General features: G+C 39.4%; 1 protein-coding gene across 4 annotated transcripts in view; it reads left to right on the plus strand.

The window, feature by feature from the left end:
• NELL1 (neural EGFL like 1) overlaps nt 1-22,460 on the plus strand; it is a 298,289-nt gene that overhangs the window by 128,004 nt on the left and 147,825 nt on the right. For 3 of the 4 annotated variants that reach the window (XM_069016456.1, XM_069016458.1, XM_069016459.1), the window contains exon 13: nt 17,919-18,044. The exons of the other annotated variant lie outside the window; for it this stretch is intronic. In XM_069016456.1, coding sequence (XP_068872557.1) covers nt 17,919-18,044 — 126 coding nt within the window. The remainder of the gene's footprint in view (nt 1-17,918; nt 18,045-22,460) is intronic. 4 annotated transcript variants of the gene reach the window in all.

Consider the following 22,460-nt stretch of genomic DNA (forward strand, 5'->3'; position numbering starts at 1 on the left):
ACTGTCATATGTGTATAGTGACATTTACTTAGGAAGGTTAAGATCCAAGAGTAAGTCTGTATTCTAAACACAAATGGCTGTCAGCTTAAGAATTTGAGAACTTGCCAGCTGTGAAGAGAGAAATTCCCCCATCTGTCTTTGCCACTGAGTAAAAGCAATAATGGCAGTGAGCGAGCATGAAGGACTGAACAATGCTGAATCTCATAGTCTTGACCTCCCTCTTTTTCTCTAAATGAGCAGAGTTTTTTCTTTCAGAGGCTGAGGGTGAAAATGGCAGCTGAACACTGAGGCAAATACACTTTACCAAAGGACTGGTCATTGCATGTGAAATAGTTTCACAGTGTATAAACCATTTGTTGGTGTGCTTTCAGAAGTTGTCACTTCCTCTGAGACACTGCAGGTAGGGTATCTCTTTGAGATCTAGGGTTGAGACACAGGGGCAGGGACAGACTGATGTTCAAAAGTGCTTTTAGAGTCCATGGTGATAGTCCAGGCTCTTGTCACATATCAGGGAAGACTTACAGACTGATTTCCAAAACAGCTCCTTGATTTTGGGTGTAGGTTGCCTTTTCTCTCTCTCAAATTTGAAAGGAGTTAGCCTAATTTTCTCCTCAGTTTTCTGAGACACCACATTGAGTTGGGCTATTCCTGGTGGTTTCCAAAGGAATCTGATGGTCTGCAGCCTCCTGCCATCATGGCCCCAGTGCTCTGCAGTGCTGAGAGGAAGGATGTGACTGATGAGGTGAGTAAGGAGAAAGGGCAGATATGGCCATATTCCTCCTCTCCTTTCAGGCTGGACAGAACATCGCAGCCACGTTCGGATTCAGCTGGGCACCACGTGTTGCAGTCTAGGCACACTGTCAAATCCATATCTGGGAGGGCTCTGCTCATGTGAATTACATTACTGCAGTGGCAGCCAAATTGTCAGGGCTTTATTTATTTATTGTGGGAATGGGGCTGGTGAGTCCGGCGGGTTTGTTATTACACTTAGTCTTATGTTCCTGTGGTTTTTTGCTGTGTCTTTGCTGTTTGGGGCAAACAGGAGGCTCATAGCAGTGAACCAAATAGTCTTTGAATTGTGCAGCTTTTCTCTCTAACAACATGATGAGATGATTTTATATATAGTAGTATAACTAAGATATCAAACCCCAGACCATGTACTTCTCGGCTTGCCTTTTCTGTGTAATACCCTGCAGGTGATTGTTGTTCAGGTGCAATGCTGAGCTAACATCTCTAGTTGGATGGATATTCCAGTCCAGCTGGAACATCCAAAGAACATCATTGCTTTGGTCTGCAGCCATCTGTGCCCCTTGTCATGGCAGACTTCAGTTCTTTGCTCTCTACTATTCTTTTTACTTTCAGACACAAAACTGCTTACAATTACCTCTGCTGAAGCTAAGACAATTATATCTGTCCAAAAGTGCTTTTGAGTTAAGAAATGTGTCTTCTGTGGCTTATGGTTAATTCAGAAGTCTAGCAGGCACAGAGACTATTCTCTCAAGCCACAATACATATTTCTTCATACCGTACATCAGCTTGTATCAATAGCTATTGTCAAACCATCAATTCCTTTATGTCTTCAAGATGTCTGGGCCTTTTGGGTGGGTTGTAAGACATCAGCTATCAGTATTTATTTACACAGACACCAGATAAAATGGCAGATTAAAAGCAAGATTGATGAATTGCAGCACTGCAGAAATAAAAACCAGTGAGATTTGTACTCAAAAATATGAACTGTTTTCCCATCAGAGAAGACAGCAGAGAGCAGCCATTGAGAGATGCTGTCAGTAGAAGAAAAAAATAGTTTTTCAAGGTAGTAATAAGCTGGCTGTACCTAAGGGAAATTTGGTGAGAAATATGATTCACTTTGGTCACCTCGGAAACAAGCTGTTCATGTTATTAGATATTTGAATTATTATTAAAATATTTTGTTATTACATCAAGAACTTGGTTAATCAGATGTTTTAATATGTGATACTCTAACATGCTCATTTTCTGACATAGAACCAAATGTGGATTTTAGCATATGGATAATGATACCCTGAATATGCTCTTGGCATTTACTAGCCAAGGCTTAAGAACTGCCTGTGACTGAATGAAGTTGGATGTGTCTGAATTTTTATCTACCTTTTGTTAGTGCCTGTCTTTTGTTACTGATTCCTGAATAAACTGCAGTATGGGATGTCCCTTTAATGGTATGCCTGTGCTTAGGATGCTCAGACAGAGACCTCAGGGGTTTGAAGTGTTAAAGGATGCCTTTATTTAAGATGAGCACAGCATGCTCAGGGAACATAGCCCCTCCTGGATCTGTGTGGGAGAACTAGGGATTGTTTTAATTTATTTTGAATTTTTATATATGGTTACATGTGTGAATACCAGTTTTTGTAACAGTATGGATGTCAAATACTTGGTTTTTTATCAGCTGCAAATTTGGTGTGCAGGTGTTCTAGTGCACCTCATGAGCTGGGTCTTGTCCTTAAGCTGAGGAAAATACCCTGTACCCATCATCCATGATGATGTGTCTTCCTTTTATTTTAAGTAGTAGCACATTTGTGGGGGATTTATCAAAATACAAGAATCTAGCACCTACTGGAAAACAGCAAGAAGATTTAAATAACCTAGAATCAGTGCAAATTGTATGCTATGTAGTTGTATTTATAAGAAATTCATATCTGTCTTCTTTTGTTTGGGAAGTCTCTATGGCCCTACATATGCCTAAAAGTAACTCAATGACAGTGATTTCACTATTCCTGTATAGTTTTCTTCCTTCATGCATTCTCTAAAACTGTTTTAACAGTTCTGGGATAGTTTTACAAGGTCAAAGCAGCATATAATTTTACCCGTCCAAAATCTTTGTGATGATTCAGAGCATGTGATGCATTGGGTTAGAAAATGTAAAATTAATAAATAGAATGCTATTCAGAAAGCACTCTAAAAATGATGAACAGCTTGTAGGAACTGATTTATGAGGCAAGAACAGAAGTTAGATAAGTAGAGGTTGGTTGAATGGATGGACTGAATGTGTCTTCAAATCTGTGCCTGAGCAGTCAAAGAGGAGCTTTTTGTGTATTCAGGATTGTAGACTAGACAAAAGAGGTGTTTAGGGCTGCCAAGATAGTAAGAGTGTAGAACTATGGAACAAAGTTGTTAAGATTTGTGAAAAACTGGAAGGTAGATAGAAACTGACTTCTAAAGAGAAAAACTTATATATATGTATATACACATATATATACATACATATTCAGCTTTGTTAGACTGGTCAGTCTATTGTGTTGATAGATTATTTCACTTCTTTGCAATCTGGGTTTGTGAAAGCACTATAGGAGGATGAGAAGCTGTTTTTTACTGGAAGAAGGTGGATGACTTTTTAAAAAGTCTTTTTAAATCTTGAATATCGGTGCTTTGTGAGAAAGCAGCATGTGCTCTGTGTACAAGTCTTGTTATTGTGCATTACTAATTTTTTCTTCACATTTATTATACCCAGAAATAGGAATGCAGTCTAGATACAACAGCCACTCCTTTTCTGTGATTTCACAGAACATCAAGTGAATTGAGTCAAAAAGGCTGGCAGATGTGTTAAATGATGGGTTTATGACTCAATAGGGTTTCAGTACCTCACTCACCTTAATGAAAAACAATGCCTATTTAATTAAAATTGCACCTATCAGCTGTTAAATGACAGTTTACTAGCACCATTCTTAAGGACTTAAGTGGAGTGGAAACTTGAAAAATCTTGATTTTGCCTTACCATAATAAATGTCTCTGATTCTTCATTCTTTAGGCACAAACATGGTGATAAAATTGTTTACATTACTTTTTTTGCATGCTAAAGGAAATAAAATTCCTAGTGTACAATAAGTAAATTAAGTGGGTTGACCTTGGCTACCTGCCGGGTTACTGCCAAACTGCTTTATCACTCCCTTCCTCAACAACACAGGAGTGAAAATAGAACAAAAGGCTCATGGGTCAAGATAAGGACAGGGAGATATCACTCAGCAATTACCATCATAGGCAAAACAGACTCGACTTGAGGAAATAAATTTAATTTATTGCCAATCAAAGCAGAGTAGGATAATAAGAAATAAGAACAAATTTAAATCTCCCCCTCCTCCCCCTTCCCAGTCTGAACTTCACTCCTGACTCTTCTACCTCCTTGCCCCAAGAAACAGGAGGATGTGGAATGGGAGTTATGGCCAGTTTATAATGCCTTGCTTCTGCTATTCTTTCCTCCTCACACTCCTCCCCTACTCCAGCATGGGGCCCTTTCCACAGGAGAAAGTCCTTTATGAGCTGTTCCAGTGTGAATCCTTACCATGAGCTGCAGTTCCTTGTGAGCTGCTTCAGTGTGTGTCCCTTCCGTGGGGTCACAAGTCCTGCCACCAAACTTGCTCCAGTGTGGGCTCCTTTCCATGGGGTGACAGGTCCCAACAGGAGCCTGCTCTGTTGTTGGCTGTCCCTGAGGTCACAGGGCATATCCACATGTTCTGATGTGAGTCTCCTCCATGGGCTGCAGGTGGATCTCTGCATCCCAGTGGATCTCGATGAGTTGCAGGGGCACAGCTGCCTTGCCCTGGGCTGCACCACAGGCTTCAGGGGAACCTCAGCTCTGGCACCTGGAGCACCTCCTGCCCCACCTTCTGCCCTGACCTGGGTGTCTGCAGAGCTGTTTCTCACATGTTCTCAATCCTCTCTCCCAGCTGCTCTTGTGCAAGGTTTTTTACCCTTTCTTAAATATCTTGTCATGGAGGTGCTGCCAGTGTTGGTGATGGGCTCAGCTTTGGTCAGTGATGGGTCTGTCTTGGAGCTGGCTGGCATTGGCTCCGTTGGACATGGGAGCAGCTTCTGGCCTCTTGTCATAGAAGCCACCCCTGTAGACCCCCTGCTACCAAAACCTTGCCATGCAAACCCAGTACAATAAAATGAGTTTCTTTTCTGTAGAAAGTCATGCAGTACACGTGACAGTGGCATAAATTCTGAAATTCTATGCTTTCTCAGCAGAAGGAGCTCTGACTGTGGTTTTGGGGAGGACAACCACCTTTGGATTGTGATACAAGGGTTTTGACTGTTGTGGAAATGTTTTGTGTTCTTCTTTCAGTTTTACAGTCATCTCAGTGTTGTGTTACAGCCCATCAGCAGGAGCTGTTGTCATGTGTGTATATGTTAACATCTAGGCCCTTACTTCCCTCTTAAGCTCAGTTTCATCTCTTCCCAAACATTAAGGAAATGTCTTTTTTTCTTGTTAGCGTTGTTACTCTCAACCTTTTTAAGGCGCTTCCTCTGCTTTCCATCAAAGGGCAGACATTGTAAGGAAGGAAATACAGGCAGTGGCTTCTCCCTTCACTTCTGTTTGCAGCAATTCTAGAAGTGCTGTTATTCCTCTTGTGAGTAAGTAGGAGGTTTTCATGATCATTACCTTTCTGGAGGCGATTTTTTTGCTGTTGCTGTGCAGGAAAGCAAAGGATATTCAGGATAGGGACAGGTGCACGGAGCACAGATTAGTGGAACAGTGTACCTTAGCTTACTAAAGGAAGAAGTGTGAATTACTTTTTTTAACTCTGGGATTCAAACTTCATGTAGTAATCTGCAGCAGCCGGGTGTGGTGGGGGACCAAGTCCTACCAGTGCCTCCTAGCTCTCTTCTGTACTTGGCAGCTACAAATTAATATTCCACATTATATGCTGGTATAGGCGTGTTGATTTGCACTGACAAGAGATTTGTATTCTCAAAACCTTTTTCAATTACAAAACTGAGAACTTTGGTCCAGGAAAAATCTCAGAGACTCTTAAAAGTTGGGTTTTTATTATGTAATCTCATGAATTATATGTGGAGCAGGTTTACTTTCACAATTATCACTCCATGTTTTTCAAAGTCTCTAGCAGTGGGAGTGTGTTTTCATAGTGTCCTGTCTGGCTCTGCTGTGTGGGTGACCTCATGCTGTGTGCCACAAAGTGACAAGGTTACACTGCTGTTAATAAAAAGTGAAGAGTAGCTTGAAATGTATGTGGAGGGAGGAGAAAGCATTGGAAACCATTGGGATGAGGAGTATTTTGCATTGATTTTTGGTATTGACTTTCTATCCACAGCTTGTCTAGTTCTGCTATCTTTATTTTTTTCATCATTTATTTAAAACTAATGTAGAATGACCAATGAAATCAGGCCAGAATTTCCTTCTTAATCAAGATGGTAAAAATGCATTAGGTATCTATAGAAGTTTCTTTATATTGGTAATGGAAGCTCACATGGTTTTCATAATGGTTCTCTGCAGAGACAAAATACATGAAGGTTTCATCGAAACAATCTAAGAGTTACTATTTTGCTATTAAATAAAGTTTAATCTAGCTTAAAATTTGAGTCAGAACACAGCAATTGGAATCAGTAATAGTCATTCAACCCTCCTTTTCTTTCTCTGCATTTAGGGTGAGATCTTTGTTGATTCACCTCCCTGTGCAGTGTACAAATAAGTATATGCACACACAAACTATTCAGTAGGTTGGTTCAAAGCCCATTAAACTCCTAGTGTCTTTCTGTTAACTTTCACGAGGATTACTTTAACCTCATGTATGCCTTTGCCACTGCCCTGCTGTGCAGTCCTGTATTTTACAGAGAATTTTGCTGGGTTTTGGAAGAGCTGGTAAAAGCCAGATATGGCCATGCTGGAATCGGGCCTTATCGCTGATAACATGCTCTGAAATTTATGTAATGGTGCTGGCAATAAAACAGTAATTTACTATCACAAATAACAACATAATGCTGCCTCTGTTCCCAACCTCTACTCCCAAAGGTGTCCTGTGTACTACAAATTAAAACCCTGCTTCTGGAAAGCTCAGGAAGCTTGCTTGCAGTAAGGCTCTTGGCAGGAGAGCAGGTGCCCGTTCCAGATCTTCCATTAAAACATCAACCAAGCAACACACTCCCTCACAGATAGCTTTCATGGCTGGGAGGGTCTGGCTCTGCACCTCTCTGCTCCATACTTTTTTTGTGCTCTGACCACTCGTCTTGGTGGAAGTCAAGGGAATCTCTGAGTGTATTCCTCAGTATCTGATACTGATAAAGGAAATACATGTAAAACATACATTGTAAAACTCTCTATGATGATGGGCTATGTAGTAATTTAGATGAAGAGTTACTAGAAATTAAATATTAAGGACCTGAGTGTTCCAATTTCTTCTTTTCTTAACTGCAGCTAAACATGTGACCATGTTATCAAAGGGGAAAGCATTAAATCACCAGTTCAATTTCATAGCCAAGAGCAAAGCAATTAAAATAAAATTCATACTAAGTGTTGAGGCAGAACATAAAGTTGCAGGTAAAGAATATTTTTATGATCAGCTGTTGGATTCCCCTCCCACCTCCTCTTACTGTTCCTCTTGCTTATCTCACCTCAGGTTATGCCGAAGGAATGCAGTACTGTTGCAATCTCCAAACCAAAAATGCCTCTTTTACTAACTAGTGCTATAAATCACACCTGATTATCATATTTGCTTGGGAGAGAGATGCATCTTGCACTTTTCAGTTATGACAATTAAGATTGTGTTTATAGGGAAAAATATTTATAATATCTAAAATTAGGTTTTTTTATTCTGCTGATGCTTCATTGTTTATTTTTACATTGTAGATGAAATTAAATTTTAAAAGGCACAAACAGTAAGAGTAGATTGCATAGCAAGGATGTGAAACACAGAAATGTGCTTAGCATGGCTCTGAGGGATACTCGGAAAGGAACTGTTTTGCAATGATCCATAATTTCCATATTTGAATATGATATTTGTCTCTGATCCTCTGTGGAACCTGATTAACAGGGAATAATTTGGGCCCATGAAAATAAAACCAGTAAATCCTCTATCATGTGGAACCACCTGGTTTGAATTATGTGGCAATGAAGAGGCATTGCTGCCAACTCAGCAATGGTGATGAGTCTGCCACTTCAGTGTTTCCTCATCGATTTTTCATCAGAGCTGGAGAGGGGAACAAGAGGTGATGGAAACAGCTGAATAATGAATTGTTGAAATGATGTTAAGAGAGTAGTTAGGAAAATGAAGGCCATAAATAGAGAAGATAGGGCCCAGTTGCTGTTTGCGGGCATGGGACAATATTGTTCTGTTACCTGTGTGCTGCACAGATAGTCCTTGAGTGAAAAAACTACTTCAGTGCGAAATTGTGGAGCATTATTTTGATAGGATTTTTGCTACTAAGATATTATCTGTCTCATTTATTATAACAATATATACTAAAAGTCATTATAAAACACCAGACTAGTAGCTGTCCAGTGACTGTAGGTTTTTTCGGACAAGATAAAGACACCACCCCAAAAAGCCCCATACAGTTTTCATAAGCATTTAATTTTTCAGAGAGCTACAGCATCCTTCAAAATGCCACAATAAATTGTTGCTGTGGGCACAAGAATTCTAGATCAATTACATGGGCAGCCTTCTACAATTTATCATTTGAAGATAGCATCTGTGTGGATTTGAAAGAGTAAGCCAGTCAATATGGCAGACGTAGATAGAAGGAGGCAAACTGGGTAAGAGTATTGGGCAAAAAATAGAGAGTGAAAGAAAAATAGTGGATGGTGGCATAAGACACGTGCTGATGGAATGAGATATTTAATATAATTGCTCTCAGTACAACAGCATGAAGAAAGAATTGCTCATTTTGATACAGTAATCCATTGTTCAACCCTAGCCATTAGTAAAATCAGATAGAGGGGACTGAAAAGGTAAGGTATGAGCTGAATGAAAATGGATAGAGTTATTTCAGTCTATTGTGCTGCTTGGCTAATACAGGTGAACAGAAGATTAGAGAAAAACAGCATTTCCCTCACCTCTTCCCTTCCACCCTCCCCCTGTATAAGCATCCACTGGTATCTCTCAGAATGTTTGGAAAGATTAAAAAATAACAGTAAATAAAGAGGTGAATCTGTTACAGAAATCTTAAATTCCTTTTCTGACAGCAGTATTTATTTCATTAGTGCTTGCTGAGATCCAGGAGTTTCTTTCATAAGTGAAATCAAAGCCAAAGCAAGCCTGGCTTTGGGAGTACATTTATGTAGTAAAGTAGGAGCAATCTTTTTAGGGAACAGAGCTACTTTCCTGAGAATGAGGTGATTATTTTACTTTGTTTTCTAATGGGCAGTAATATATTTGTGAGCAGTGGCAGCATAACCTTTTATTTGTAGTAGACTTTTGTAATGGCAGCTCTTACAGCTAAGCATGAAGTAGTTAGATTTAGCATGAATTCTTGTGCATTAAGAGCCTTTGAAGAAGAAAAATGGGTGAAAGAGTGGTGCTAAGGGAGAGTACTACTAAGGGAGAGTAGTCCAGTTAGATTTATTATATATAATTCTTCCCACTTCTTTCCCTGTAGTAATTTGGTGAGGTTTCCATCCTGGGTTCTAGCCAGGGGAAAGCAATTAGGTCCTTTTGTGTCCCAGGGAAGCACATTGTGCTGCACTGGTGAGCACCATTTCTGTAAGGGATTGGACTTCACAGATTTTTACGTGTTTGTTGGTCTGTGTGGATTCATGAGGGAACATGTTCAGATCAGACCCTTGTCGTTGTACTCAGGGTTTTAGCAAGGGAGTGATGGAGAACAGTGTCAAACTGCTGATTCCAAACTTCAAAGCTCACAGTTGCCCAGAGATGTGCTGTGCTGGCAGACTGGGACAGGATAGCTCACAGTTTACTGTTTGGCTTATCAAACCATCTTTGGTGGAAAGAATTTGTCCCACATACGCCTTGTGATAAGCCCTTTTATTTCCACTATCTTCTCCTCTACAGGTAGGAGATTCCCAAAACATCTCCTGCATTCTGGAAAAATATACAGCATACCTGATGGAGGACAGGAAAAGCCAGTGGGTTTTGATGTTTTCTGTACTGTTTAATTTCTGTTGAACTGCCAAATATGAATATTGTGGTGAAGTTAAGCAATATTTTCTTTATGGAGTACATGTTGCTATACCCATGCAAGCATTTATTTTATCTACAAGGATGAACCTTAGGAACGCCAACATTTTACTTATCACATCTGTAGAAATGTTTATTTATTCCTAAATTAACACTTGGAGAGAAGCTTTCAGAGGGCTTCTGTTCTGAAAAAGATAACATGTACGCATATGATTATTTACTAACATTGAAGAAGTTTCGGTGATGGATGAAAGAATTTATAATGTGAAATATTGAACACAACATCTTTTATAAAAATAATAAAAAGAACAGCAATTTTTGAGCTGTTCTTAAGATAAAATTTATATTAAAAAACAAGCTAACATAATGGGACTTACAGCTACATGGGTTTATTTCTAATTTCATATTTTTGTGAGAGAAGCTTTCAAAATGCATTATATTTGAATGGCATTCTTTTTCTGAGTTTCTGTCTTACCTTTCTCTGAATTTAGCTCTTACCTGCTGCAGAGTCCTTGGCAATATTGTGAGGACCATTGCTCTGACTATGGATAGAGAGAGCACAAGTCTCTGCTGGTTCATTATGTAATGCTCTTCTCAGAGGATATGGCAATAGCTCTGTAACCCCTGAAATCTCCTGTGTAAGACTCTATGAAGAGTAAGCAGCTGCTCCTGTTGTAGGCTTGCTCCTGCAAAGTTCCAAGACCCAGCAACTCCTGTAGGGCCAGCACCAGTTTATATGGGATTACCTCCATTTTAGTTGAAGTGGTCTCATTATAATCAGCAGAAGTTGCATAGAATCACAGACTGGTTTGGGTTGGAAGGGACCTTAAAAACCTATTTCCAGCCCCCCTGCCATGGGAAAGGACAACTTCCACTAGAACTGTTACAGGGATGGGACACCACGGCTCCTCTGGCTGTGCTGCTCTTGTCTCAGCACCCTCCCATGAAAGAATTTCTTCCCAGTGTCTAATCTAAACCCTCTGTCTGTTTGAAGCCTCAGAATGAAGCAGTTTCTCAGTGTTTCTCCCAGGCTACCTGTCATTACATCTTGCTCTTTTCAGAGCACTTAATGCAGTTCAAGAGGCATCTGTCATCATTGTCTTTCTTTCTTTTCCCTTTCCGAAGGACACCAGGTCGTTTCCCTGAAATACAAAATTCTTACTTCAAGTAGCTGCTGGTATTCCTGAGTATGTTAAAATACCCGGAGGTGTCAAAGAACCTCTCTGCCATAATGTCCATGAGAGGATGTAATGAATGTTCCTCATAATCCACAAATCCCTTATAGCAGAGTGTTCTCAAAGGCATTTATCTGCCTTGATGGAGTCCAAGGGGTCGGGGAGTAGCTGAAGAGCAGGGAAGGTGGCACTGACTTGGGTAAAAGTCCTGAATCCTGCTGGCCAGGCAGACTCCCAAACTGAGAAGTGGCTTGCTTGTTATGTGGCCTCTCATAAGCCATTGAGGGGAAGAGCAAATTCAGCAGTGTCTTTAAAGAAAAATCCTTACACCCACTCAGGCACACTTCTTAGTAGCCTGTTCTGTTGCTGTGCATTCTAAATAGAAATATCAGTATAGTTTCAAAGAATAATTAGAAGGAAAAAATTAAAAGGCTTGAATAATCCCTGATAAAGGAATCTTTTTTAACTTCAGTTAGTTCTAAACATCATAGCAGCTGCTACAGTAATACAAGCAGAATTTTGACTTGTTTTTCCTAGTTGCTTTGGCATGTTCGAGCAAATGACTGAGCTGCTGCTGTTAGCCAAAACCTGTTTCCCCAAATGTTTCATTCTGGTTTCTGTGATTATTTTTAATCTGTGTTCTCTTAAGCTGCGTTATCATATGTGAATGCTGGCTGCATATTTTTTTAAATAACTTATTTGCAACTGTCAGAGATACCTTATGAATAAGTTATCATCCATCCCTAAGAGCTGTAGCTGCAAACATTTTAAAACAGTAGTACTTAAAAGTCTGTGAACATTTTCTATTAATGTATTTATCAAATGAATGCACTTAGGGTTAAGAAAACAGCTCCTTTCTGTTAAAAACAACACCACATTACTTTTATTTTCTTTAGCATTAACACATCAGTGGCAGCTTTTCAACTGATGGAAACAATCTTTTAGGAAAACTTCAATTTAAATAAATGGTGTTTATCCTAAGAGATCTCAAGGTTCTTTGGGACCAAACCAGTGCAGCATAATTTACCAGTGTAATGACAGAAGGCACAAAGGAGAGTGGAAGTGCAAATTTTCAGTTTTCCTTAGAGAGAAGTAGAATTTAGTAGCATAATAAAAGGAAAAACTTCTTGCTGAGAGGGACACTAGGTAATCTGAACAGCAAGATTTAAAGAGCTGAGTGCTGCCTTTCAAGATAGGACTGTGTTGTTTTGAGGAGTATAGATGAAATTCCCTGACTCGAAAGAGTTTGGGAATTGGTCAGGTCATTGGAGATTCAGGCTATGGAAATGAATTTTAAAAAAAATGTTCATATTTTTCATCAAAGAATCATTAAGAAGAGGCTAATGACTTGTATATTATTGTAAGCAATAACAAGGATGGAGAAGGTGATTATATTGTACGTAGGCAATATTTTAATGTCTAAGGCTTCACTAGGACGGATTTTAGGAAACAACCACATTCCTGGGCAGTTTACTACTGTAGCTGAGAAGCAGGTAGCAAAATGTTGTGATCTCTTTTTGAGAAAAATCAATTGCTACCTTGAGTGTGAATGGTGAAAGTATTTAAACTTAACACTTGAAATAAAGACCAGGAAGGTACCTTCACTTGAATTTTATTTTTGTCCTTCTCAGGAATGTTATGATTATTCGGGGCTGGGCTGCAGTGGAAAGTATGGCTGTTCAAGTGTGATTTGCATGTGAATGTATGCTTTAAAATATTTATTTGTTTAGTTGTTTAACCTTATAGTTGTACAGTTTCCATCCCTAGAGGGGCAGTTAAATAGACAGAAAGCAGATTTGGAATATTGATACTCTTGTCCTGATCATAAAGTAGGTATATCAATGTAAAGCACTTCTATGCTGTGCCCAGAGGAAGAGGCTGCACCATTTTAATGATGCTCTAAAAGTCAAAGTGGTAATACTTCCTGATATTATATTGATAGTTATTTTATTGCCTTTGGATTCCCAGGTGATATTACACCAGGCCTAATTTATGAAGGCATTTTTCGCTAGTTAGTTACTTAATGACATCAGGGTGATATTTCTCAGCCTTGTTGAAAGGGACTTTTTGCTTTGGCTTGTCTGCTCTTGTTTTGGGCTCTTTCCTTGCCTCTGAATGGGCAGTAGTTCCATCCCCAAGGCAGAGAGTTGCGCTGCTGCCCTGCCTTGGAGAAGATGAATTGCTACCAAGGAAGCTGGTAAACAGTTGTTGGTAAACAGTTTTAAGGCTAGCCTAAACATTTGCTGCCCGTAATTAGTCTCTTCTTACTCAGGCAGCTGGGGGAGGCTGAGCTGCTTCCAGCTCATGGGGAACCGCTGACTGCTGTGTCTAATGCTTTATGGCTCCCTGAGGGTTCTAGTGCACAATTTGAGAAACCAGGCCTGTGCAGAAGGTAAAAACCAGGTGTGGGGTATGTTAGATGCATGAGATGTATGAGAAAGAAGACAGGCAGTGGGAGGGTGAAAAGGAAAAATAGAAAGGCAAGTGGAGCTGAAGTCAAGTGAGTCTGACCGTGGAAAGGAGATAAGATATGCAGGAGAGGACAGAATCAGGGAGAATTTGGAGAGCAAGTAAATATAGTGAACAAGGAGCTGCTAAGTCAGTGGAATGAAAATGGCATGTGTTCATTTTTGCATAAGCATAAGATGGCCAAAATTTCAGGACCTGTCTCATGCTCCAGTTGTGCTCTGCTGTTTTAGAAACTTCATTGATATGATTCCATCAGCTTGTGAACATACCTTAACATTTGATATTACTTAAATAGTAACAGGGTTTGATTTCACATTTTTAAAAATCCTGATTATTTAGACCAGGGTCTAATACATTTCAAGTCAATGCATACTACTGGCTTGAATAAAAAGAGGGGAGGGGAAGGGAATCCTCCCCGCCATTAATAATCATGAATTAGAGATCAGAGCTTTCTGCAAAGCTGAGGTTTCTTCCCCCAGTTTTTGATTTTCTGCCTTTGCTTCCCTACAGAGTTTCCAAAAATTCTAATTGAGTTTGGTAAAATATAGTCCCCAACCGGAAAGTAACTGGGAGATAGTTGCAAATAGAGTAATTGATTCTGATACAAATATGTAATCTGTTAGTGCTCTGGAACACTTCATAGTTAGTTTCATTTTGTTTTGGTTTGTATGTTCCTGTCTTTTAGTAGCTAAACTGAAAATGAAGCCCCAAACAACAGGTGATGACACTATTAATGTGTAAAGTGATTATTGTTAAGTGCATGCAAACAGTGGTGTACAATTCCAGAGGCAGAGAGTGCTTTGTTTCAAGATTGTTCCCTCATGGTTATTACAGGACTAACAGTTTAAAAAACAATGGGTCCGTTTCACCTTTGGCTGAATGGACAAAACTTCCACTGCCATTAATAGGAACTGTGCCTTCTTTGCAGCCGAAATTATTTTGGTTTGATGTGACTTGTTGGAGAGGACAAACAGTAAAGAGATGCTCTAGTTGAGCTCTGGTGTCTCACTGTCATCCTTAAACATTACAGATATTTAGCAATAGGATTCCAAGTCAGGCATGAAAAGAGTGAAGTGGTTTGGACAGTTTGTAAAGTACATTTGCAGATGAGAAAACCTCTTTCCTTGGCCATGGGTTGAACACCATTTGTATTGTCTTCCCCTCCCACCTTGTTCTGTTGGTTGGTTGGTATGAGGTGACACAGTGAGGCAAATCGCCTGTCAGGTGCTGAGCAGGCAGCTCCACTGGGATACTTTCCTTGTGTTTTAGTCCCAGTGTACTCACAGCATTGCTGAGTGCACTGGTACAACTAGTAGGTATCTTTTATTATTGCCTGTGAGTTCACAAACCCTACTTATTGCAGTAAAGAGTAATGGTGATAGCTAATTAGCTATAGGGTGTGTGAGTAATGCTGTAAAGAGAGCCCTGCACTGACAATGAACCCTGTATCACTGACTGCTGAAGAGACACTTGAACCCAGTGATACCAGTCACTTCCCAGGCCAACCCACCCTGTAACACACCAGTCCTTGCTGAAAGCTGGTGCCCAAATGTCTCTTGTTGCAAAGTGTTAGCTGATGTAGTTGGAAGCTGGTGATATGTGCATGATAATTACAGTGTGTCAAGTCTCATTTTAAAGACCATAAGTATACCTTTTTAAAAGAAAAACAAACTACTTCACCAGCCTAGGGAGAAACATAAATCATGTATTTTTGTCACCTCAGAAGACCACTAGAAGATGAGCTTTAATATTTCAAATGCGACAAGCAATCCATACACATGAATCACAATTTGAGTTCCATTACAGCTGAGCTGATATATACCACTGTGTGCTTTATGGGTTTTACTCTAACAATATTAAGTAAAAACCCAAAGCTTTTCGTGATGAGTACCTAACATTTTACAAGAATTTGTAGAACTGTGGTCCAGAGCAACAGATTTAGTGTTGCCCTACAGGCTTTAATAAGAAAATTCTGTTGCCAGTTTTGACCTCTCAATATTATTCTCTCTAAAGAAAATGCATGTATTAGTAGAAGGCTAATACTGCAAAGGTAAAAGAAAATCTGAAATGATGAAAGGGTTTATGGAAAATGTAACCCTTAAAGATTGCAAAGGCAGTTAAATAAATGAACAAAGTTTGAAGAGACAGATCTTTTTTTTTTTTTTTTTTTACTTCTGCTTCCTTTGTTAGGCCCAGGCTTTTTCTTCCTGGGCTCTGGAGCTTCTGCAGCAACCCAGTGCCAGTTTTTCTCAGTTCTTCTATTTATAGTCAAGTCATGATTTGAAGTCCTTAGTCTCCTTTTGAGATATTCTCTCATGGCAGTATTTTCATATAGGTTGTGAGTTTTCTTTTTATCTCTGGGAATTCTCATATGTTTTGTTACAGCAATCTGGGCCTTTCTTGCAATGAATCAAAGTTCAAATTCCTTCACCTTTGAGACTTTTAATCCTCTCACTTCCCCTTGGGAGAAGAAAGAGAAGTGTAGTGAGGGAGCTGGAGATGAAGGGTGATGCATAAGGTTAATTTTCAGGTGAATTGGTTGCTGTTTTGACGTTCTTGCTTTCTTTGCAGACATCTTTTCATTCCTTTTCCTTTTATGCTAGAAAATTATTAGATATGCAAGAGTAAAACTCCTCAAAGCTATGCTCCAAAAGCCTATTAAAAATAGTCTGCAAGCAGATCAGTGTGAACACACGTCAACACCTGAGTGTTTCCCAAGTGGCTCGAGCACTCAGTGGTGTGATAACAAGACATGTGGGAGGATTTTTCCTGGCTTTTATCTTTCATATATTGATGCTCCTGACTTTTTAAAATTCATTTCATCAAGTGGCACTGCAACTGAAACAACAGAAATGCAAGAATGAGATAGTTTAAGGTGTTTGCAGTGGTATACAAAGTATTTTGCCTCCAGGCCATCATTTCTAATTCATCCCCAGTTGGCAGCAGTCAGAAATTGCTGCCAACTGACAGCTGTTCACTGGCCAGCATGAAGAGATTTAACTGGTAGCTCCTGCTGGACAGATGTCTATAATGTTGAAAGTGTGAGTGTAGCTGGCATGTGTTTCATTTTCAGAGCCTGGGAAATGGGGCTGTATCTCAACTGCAGCTGCTTCACTTTAGGAAGGTTAAACAAGATACCTGATTTTAGGTAACCAAGAACTCAGCATCTGCACAATTAAACTCCCCCCCGAGCCCTGCCTTTCTGGGGCTAAGTGCTGATGTTTTGGTGCTCATCACTTGCTGTGTTTGCATAAGCACTGTGTGTGGAGGCAGAAGGGAGACTGTAGATGGCTGTGCAGAGGGATGGGATAGGAGACTGCTCTGTTGGGGTGACCAGCTCATTGGCATTCCACCAGCCGAGGAGGTTCTTCAGCTGTGTTGTCAATTCATACCTTTCTTAAATGTGAGCAATCAATAACAAAAAGAAAGTAATACGGGCAGAAAATGTCTCTGATTCATCTTTCTTTGTGTTGGACGTATGTAACAATAGAATTAATATTTTGAAAACCATGAATTACTTAATGTAAAATCTGTGCTGCTAAGCAGAAAATCTATCCTGCTGAGAAAAAAATAAAGAAAATTCTTCAGTATAATTTCTGGGTTTGTGGAAAAGGAAGGGGGAAGATTTTACAGTTTACTATATCACAGAGCTTTGAGATATTTAAACAGGCAAGTAAATGATAGGTTTGAGTCACTATTGTGAAAACACTTTTGGATTTTGGATTTGCAGCAGCAGTAGAGATTGCTTTAGCAGAGACATGAGGTCAAGTTTTTGCTGCTCCTTAATAATGGTTTTTTTTTGCTTTGACGTGATACAAACCATAGAATGGGCTTAGGTGACTGGTTCAGTCTTCTGCTTGTGTGACATGGGGAAGTGGCACAGAGCCCTGGCCAGTAACTCCTGCAGCAGAACCGTGTGTCAGGGACAGGACATTGCCAGAGCACTTGGGGGAATCTGGAGGTGTGGAGTACTCGCTGTTCAACTGGGCAGTGGAATCTGCTACTGCACTGTCCTGGCAAACATTGTGTGGCATGTCTGACCAGCACTGCAGCTGATGCCATGCTGTTCAGAGCTACTGTGCCTTTAAGAGTTAGGATTTTCAGTATTGCATTCCTTGAGACTATTTTATGTGTTTGAAAACTACATCAGGTTTTGGTTTTTAACATTGCAAAAAATCCCCTATTGTGTGTTACTTTTCCAGAATTAAAAAAGAAATAATGTTTCATGAAGAATGATGGGAAGGAACACATTGCTATGATACAGGAGTTTTAAACAGATTGCCTTTGGAGCTGTAAATGAAATTTCTGTAATGTCATGTTATTCATTTCACCAAGTCTGACTGTAACTTCCCTGGGTGGTTCTTCCCTGCAGACATTGATGAGTGTGCTGCCAAGATGCACTATTGCCACGCCAACACTGTGTGTGTTAACTTGCCCGGCTCCTACCGCTGTGACTGTGTCACGGGATATGTCCGTGTCGATGACTTCTCCTGCACAGGTGAGCTCTCAGCTACAGCAGCAGCACTCTTATGCTCTGTGTCTTGTGTGCATTCCCTGCCTTCTGACTAGTCCCAAATGCCACACACCAGCTGGCCCTTTGCAAGCATAAAGTTTAGGCACAAGTAGGGTAGATAAATGTGGTAGGAAGTGCCCTTCCCCTGTATGGGCCCTTTGGGATTAACTTGGAAGGTGGCTGAAGAAGGCCTGTGGTGCACCCACTGAGGGCTCTTTCCAGCCAAGACACGGTCCCTTCGTGTCCCACATCTGCCTTCTGTGTGCGGTGCAGAGGCTAAGATCACATGTGTTGTGAGAAGAAATAAGACTTCATCAGCTGTGGTTTGAAACTGGTCAGTGGATTGAAACAAGAAATTACTCAGGAGGAGAAGCTTTCTGGACAGAGCTGACACAAATATGCAAAAGGAAAACTGAAATATATAAAGTTCTCAAATCCAGTTATTGTTAGGAGGTTTGGAAATTGTTGTTAATGCTGAGAATTAATGTCTAAAGAACTATGACATGTTGTTTAGAAAAGACAGCAAGTGGATAGCATTAGACAATAAATCTAGTTGGTTTTTTTTTAAGTATCTATCTTCAAAATGAGCTCTAAAAATTCTTAGTGGAAAATAGGTAGGTTCTCATTTCCATTTAGGGGTTTTTAAGGGACCTTCTCTGGCAGTCTCAGAAAAATGTGAGAAGCTGCTGAACTGCTCATCCCAACTCTATCTAGCTGGATAACATCTTTTAATCACACTCCATGAAGTCTGATTTTGGGATGATTTTGATGGTGCACCTGTCATGCAAAGGAAGAAAATATCAGGTAGATTTATTGAAATGGGTATAAATCAGCTCGACACAATACCATGTTTAGAATGGTGTTGGGTGAGCTGTTTTCTGAAGTGGAAAGCTAGCACAGGAATATTCAATATGAGAACGATTTTCAGCCTGGATAACTACATTGTAATGCATGTTATCCTTAGGGAAGGTCATAGGAAATGTTGACTTTCATGATGACAGCATGTCTTTTAGCTAATATTATATAATTTATAAAACTGCGGGAAAGTCCTGCCCGCCTCTTGAGGGAGACTGATACTAAATAGCTGTCAGGAAGCTGATTTTTGTTTTGCCCAAAGAGTCATCATCTCTATGTAATCTGTCTCTTTTCAGTTTTTCTTGATCTTTTACAATGTGGCATGACAGATTCAGACCTTAAATTCTGCACTGTGTGAGGTATCAACCTTCACAGTGACGGGGAGAGTGGTTTTTGATAATCTGACTCTTGCTTTTCCATATATGCACTACTAATTTCCTAATGTGCCTTTCTTTCCAGTAGGGTACTATCATTAGGCATGCAAATGGCGTAGAAAGCAAGGTATTTGTGATACACTGAAAAAGTGTGAAGTAGCAAGACAAGTTGCTTGACAGTAATGGGGGAACAATCATTTAAATTGCATGCACACAAAAAATCCAGAGCAGGTATAAGAACAAATAATAGAATGAGGGAGACAACTATTTCTTGCAGGTTTATTGTCTTGCAAAAAAACACTTCATTTTTGACATCGTGGTTAAGAAGCAGAGCAAGTGCGTTACACAGATCAGGAGAAACTTGGTTCATTGCCTGTTGTACATAGAAATAGTTGTTGGTTATAATATTAAATGCAGTTAAAATAAATCCTGTGCAATAGAAGCACTAATCCTTTCTTTGTATTTCACAGTATGCTTCAACAGACTTTTAGCAGTAATAGCAATGATTTAAAAAAAAGCAATAATAAAAAAAATCAGGCAGCAAATACTTAAGTATATTTCCCCTTATACTAACAAATGTTTACAGGCACAGTAGACTGTAACTATTTCTCAGGTTTTTAAAATTTTGTTACTCTTCATTCGAACAGATGAGAAATTTTCTTGTTATTGAACCATGCATTTGGAGACAAATCTGAAAGCCTGAGATGGGTTGGTGTTCTGATTAAAATTGTGTGTGTGTATGGGGTAAGGCTCTGATGGGTTCAGAATAAAGATGAAGTTTCAGATGTGAGTGCTTAAGGCACATGCATGGCATTGCATATATTTTGTACACTGCTAACGCAAAAGCAGAGTTATTCCATAGAGCAGGAGGTACCATATTTTGGGAAGCCTCAGTCTAATCAAGGTATAAAGTCACCTGCAGTTGAGCAGATTCTGTGTGTTGCTGGGCAGGCATGTGCTTGGTGGCTGACCCTCCAGCTCTGGCAGCTTTCAAAAGGTGGAAAGCAGCTGTACGTGGAAGGTGTGAATCAGAAACAATTTTTAAGCTGAAGGAAATGTGAGGGGATTTTATCTTTTTAAAGAGAAATGGAGTGACTAGTGAAACACTATGTCAATTTGAGTTGAGCAAAATGAAATTCATTTGGATATTGCTGAATTTTAAATATGCTGCTTCCAGTGTTTTCTTTAAAACATTGGATCTTAATACATTTAAAGTAATTGTTACTGGTTTGACATTGCTGAAAGTTTTTTTCCCAAAACAATTTTTGGGTCATAGTTTCCAACTGTGAAGTAGGAACTTCTGTGCTTATCTGTAAGAAGCTACTGTGCTGGAAGATGTGCTGATTGTGTAGAAAATGCAGTCATAGGGACAGAGTGACTAAAACATTATTCTGGATTGTGGCGGTTTGACGCTGGTTAGGCGGCAAACACCACGAAAGCTATTTATTTATTTGCCTCTGCTATAGCTAAGCAGAGAAGGGGAAATTGAAACTTCATTTTTATGAGGTGAAATAAGGATTATTTGAGGAAAACGGAAAAACTTCAAGGCAAAACAGGCTCAAACTTACAGTAGAATAAAGAAAATTTATTACGAACAGAATTAAAAGTGAAAAGAATAATGAGAAACCAAAGCAAGCTTCCAGAACACCTTTCTCTTCCAGTACCTCCCTCTTTCCACCAACCTGTGCAAGGGAAACAAACATGGGGATTTGGTCAGTGTTTCATTTCTTAAGAGTCTTACTTTATGTTTAAGGAAAAGAGTTTCTTCTGCTGTGCTGTGGGATCCATCCCACGGGAGACAGTTCTCTGCAAACTTCTCTAGTGTGGTTTGAAACCCTAAACCACCACATGGATGAAGTCTACAATTATATTAAACTCTCACCTATGATTTAAAATCAAGTAGTGACTATTTTAATAAATAATTAGTGTTCAGTCTCAAATAAGCAAAAGACCTGGGATGATGATGTATTGAGTCAGATTTAGTCAGCCTAGTAATAACTTCAACCTGTGTTCACCAAGAAAGGTACAGTAGCGTTCTTCTGCTTACCTGTTCCTAGGGATATGTGCTCTGAATGTTAATTAAGTTGTTGAGTGAAAGACAGTTACATCAAGAAAAATTACCTTTAAATAGGAACCTGCTTTTCAGTCTCTTTCTGTGGCACTGACAGGTCGTTCATCTGTTCTCTAGTAAATCACAGTCTTGGCCATTCTGAAACTGGCAGCAAGATTTGCTGCTCCAGATTTTCTCATGTGCTGGAATCTACTGATTTAAAGCATTAGATTGGTTCCCACAGGTTTTTACCCTGGTTTCTTGTTGAAAAATAAGTTCTCTTGGGTTGCTTTCTTCTAACATAGCAGTTTGGGAGTTTGCTTCAGAAGTACATTATTTTGTTTTATGCTTTTTGAAGCATTATAAAGTACGCAATAAGAATGTAATACTTTTATTTTTGATGGGCTGCATCTGTTCTCTGGTATGATTTTAAAAATTAATTTATATGATTTTCTGTAATTTGAAACTAGAATATACAGTTTCTATATCTCACTGCCATTCAATCAAGCATGCAAATGCTTTTTCATCTTAATAAGCTAAAAGCTACCTGTAATGACCACATATATCATGCTGATAGGAAGGGAAAACAGTGTGGGTAGGTTTCATCTATTTTTGCATAATGTTGGCATTTTCTACAAAGACAATCACAGTGATCACAAAAAAGATTTCTGGCCTTTAACAGCTGTGACAGCCATTTAAAAAAGAATCACTAATTTTACAGTGTTCTTCTTGGGGCTGCATGGAACACTGAAAACTTCCTCATATCCTTCAGTCATTCAAAGAATAAGTTCATTTTCATGTAGTCACTACTGGGCTTGAACACTGTATTTTGGTTGGTTGGGGTTTTTGGTTTTTTGGTTGTGTTTTTTTTGCTAGTGTTTGTTTTGGTATTTGTTTGGGGTTTTTTTCTTTTTTTAATTTACTACAAATATTCGCTGATTATGTAATAAAGCTTAAAGAGCTTTTCAAATGAGAGTGCCAGGAGATTTTTCTTTCTCTATTTTCTTTCTCTATTTTCTTTCTCTATGTTACTTGCGGCCATTCTTCTAAATGAAGAAGCCTCCTTTGGACTGGAGAATGTCTCAGCCCATTTTGTCCAAGGTTTATCTTTCCAAGAAGTGG

The sequence above is a fragment of the Aphelocoma coerulescens genome, chromosome 5 (genome assembly GCF_041296385.1).
Source record: "Aphelocoma coerulescens isolate FSJ_1873_10779 chromosome 5, UR_Acoe_1.0, whole genome shotgun sequence".
Taxonomy (NCBI): Eukaryota; Metazoa; Chordata; class Aves; order Passeriformes; family Corvidae; genus Aphelocoma; species Aphelocoma coerulescens.